Here is a 1,016-nt window from a genome sequence, read left to right on the forward strand (position 1 = left end):
CGGCTCGGACTCCTCAAAGGTCGCCTCAAGCTCAACAATCGGATCCGCCCCAGTTGACAGCCTCTGGACGTCATCGCCAGGCAGCAAGTTCTTCCGAGCGAAATCGGCGCGGACCTTCTCGAAGCACTGTTCGCCAACGCACTCCAACGTTATCGTGGTTCGAAGTCTAACTGGCTCGCGAACCGTCTTCACACAATAGGCGTCGTCCATCAGCTCAGCTCCCAATTCTGGGCAATAGGCGATGGGGTCTTCGTAGACAACGCACACATCATCGTACAACTCCGCTTCTTCAGGGCATGACCTCTCGGCCTGATTCTCCTCAGTGGCGGCACACTCACACCCTAAGGGAGACCTAGACGACCCACGACACTTCTTCTCGAAACCGGCAGGACACACGTACTGAGGAGCTCTTTTGCGAAGGCGGAAGCATTCGTCGTCAGAGGCTCCGAACTGCTGCACAGGACACCGCATCACAGGTGGCACAGCCACCTTCATGCAGCATGACTCCCCGTTGAACACGACGTCAGCCGGACCCTCACAGAACACCTCAGGATCGGTCTCCATTCTTCTGAGACAGGTCTTGGAGACAAGTTCTAAACTGCTAGAGTCAGGCTGCTTGGTCAACTTCACCGCTCTACAGGGTTTAGAGTTACAAATGTCCAGCCCCTCGGTAGTAGCAGCCAGGAACCGCCTGCCCTCCAGAATCGTCTTCTCGACCGCCTCCTTGGAGGTGAAGCAAGACCCTCCGGAGCATTGCATGTCTACGTAGCAGTGCTCTCCGCACTCCTCATCAGGAAGGCGGTCATCAGTGCAGTCAACAATCTCCTCGACAACGCAACGACCTCCATCAAGAGTCCAACCAGCAGGGCACTGAAGGGTGTGTGAGTAGGTTCTCGTGGTGAAGCACTGGTCACCTTCCTTAGAGCACGCAGAAGGGCACTCAGCAACCAAAGCCACAGGCGTCTTCTCGAGGCACGCCGTGCCGTCCATGTATGAACCCAGAGGACATTCTGCAC

At 56.5% G+C, this 1,016-nt stretch overlaps 1 protein-coding gene across 2 annotated transcripts; it reads right to left on the minus strand.

The window, feature by feature from the left end:
* On the minus strand, positions 1-990 carry KVP17_002489 (uncharacterized protein; the record flags this gene model as incomplete). Of its 2 annotated transcripts, none has more annotated exons than XM_068518785.1 (1): positions 1-990. In XM_068518785.1, a coding segment is annotated over one exon (990 nt), but the record flags the coding sequence as incomplete, so codon positions are not given. The 2 variants fall into 2 exon arrangements, with proteins under 2 accessions (XP_068378812.1, XP_068378811.1); XM_068518784.1 differs by having other exon boundaries at positions 11-990.
* Positions 991-1,016: the final 26 nt, after the last annotated feature.

Source organism: the organism of the source record quoted next (assembly GCF_019968985.1).
Source record: "MAG: Porospora cf. gigantea B chromosome Unknown PgB_NODE_13330_length_1016_cov_5.5692, whole genome shotgun sequence".
Taxonomy (NCBI): domain Eukaryota; phylum Apicomplexa; class Conoidasida; order Eugregarinorida; family Porosporidae; genus Porospora; species Porospora cf. gigantea B.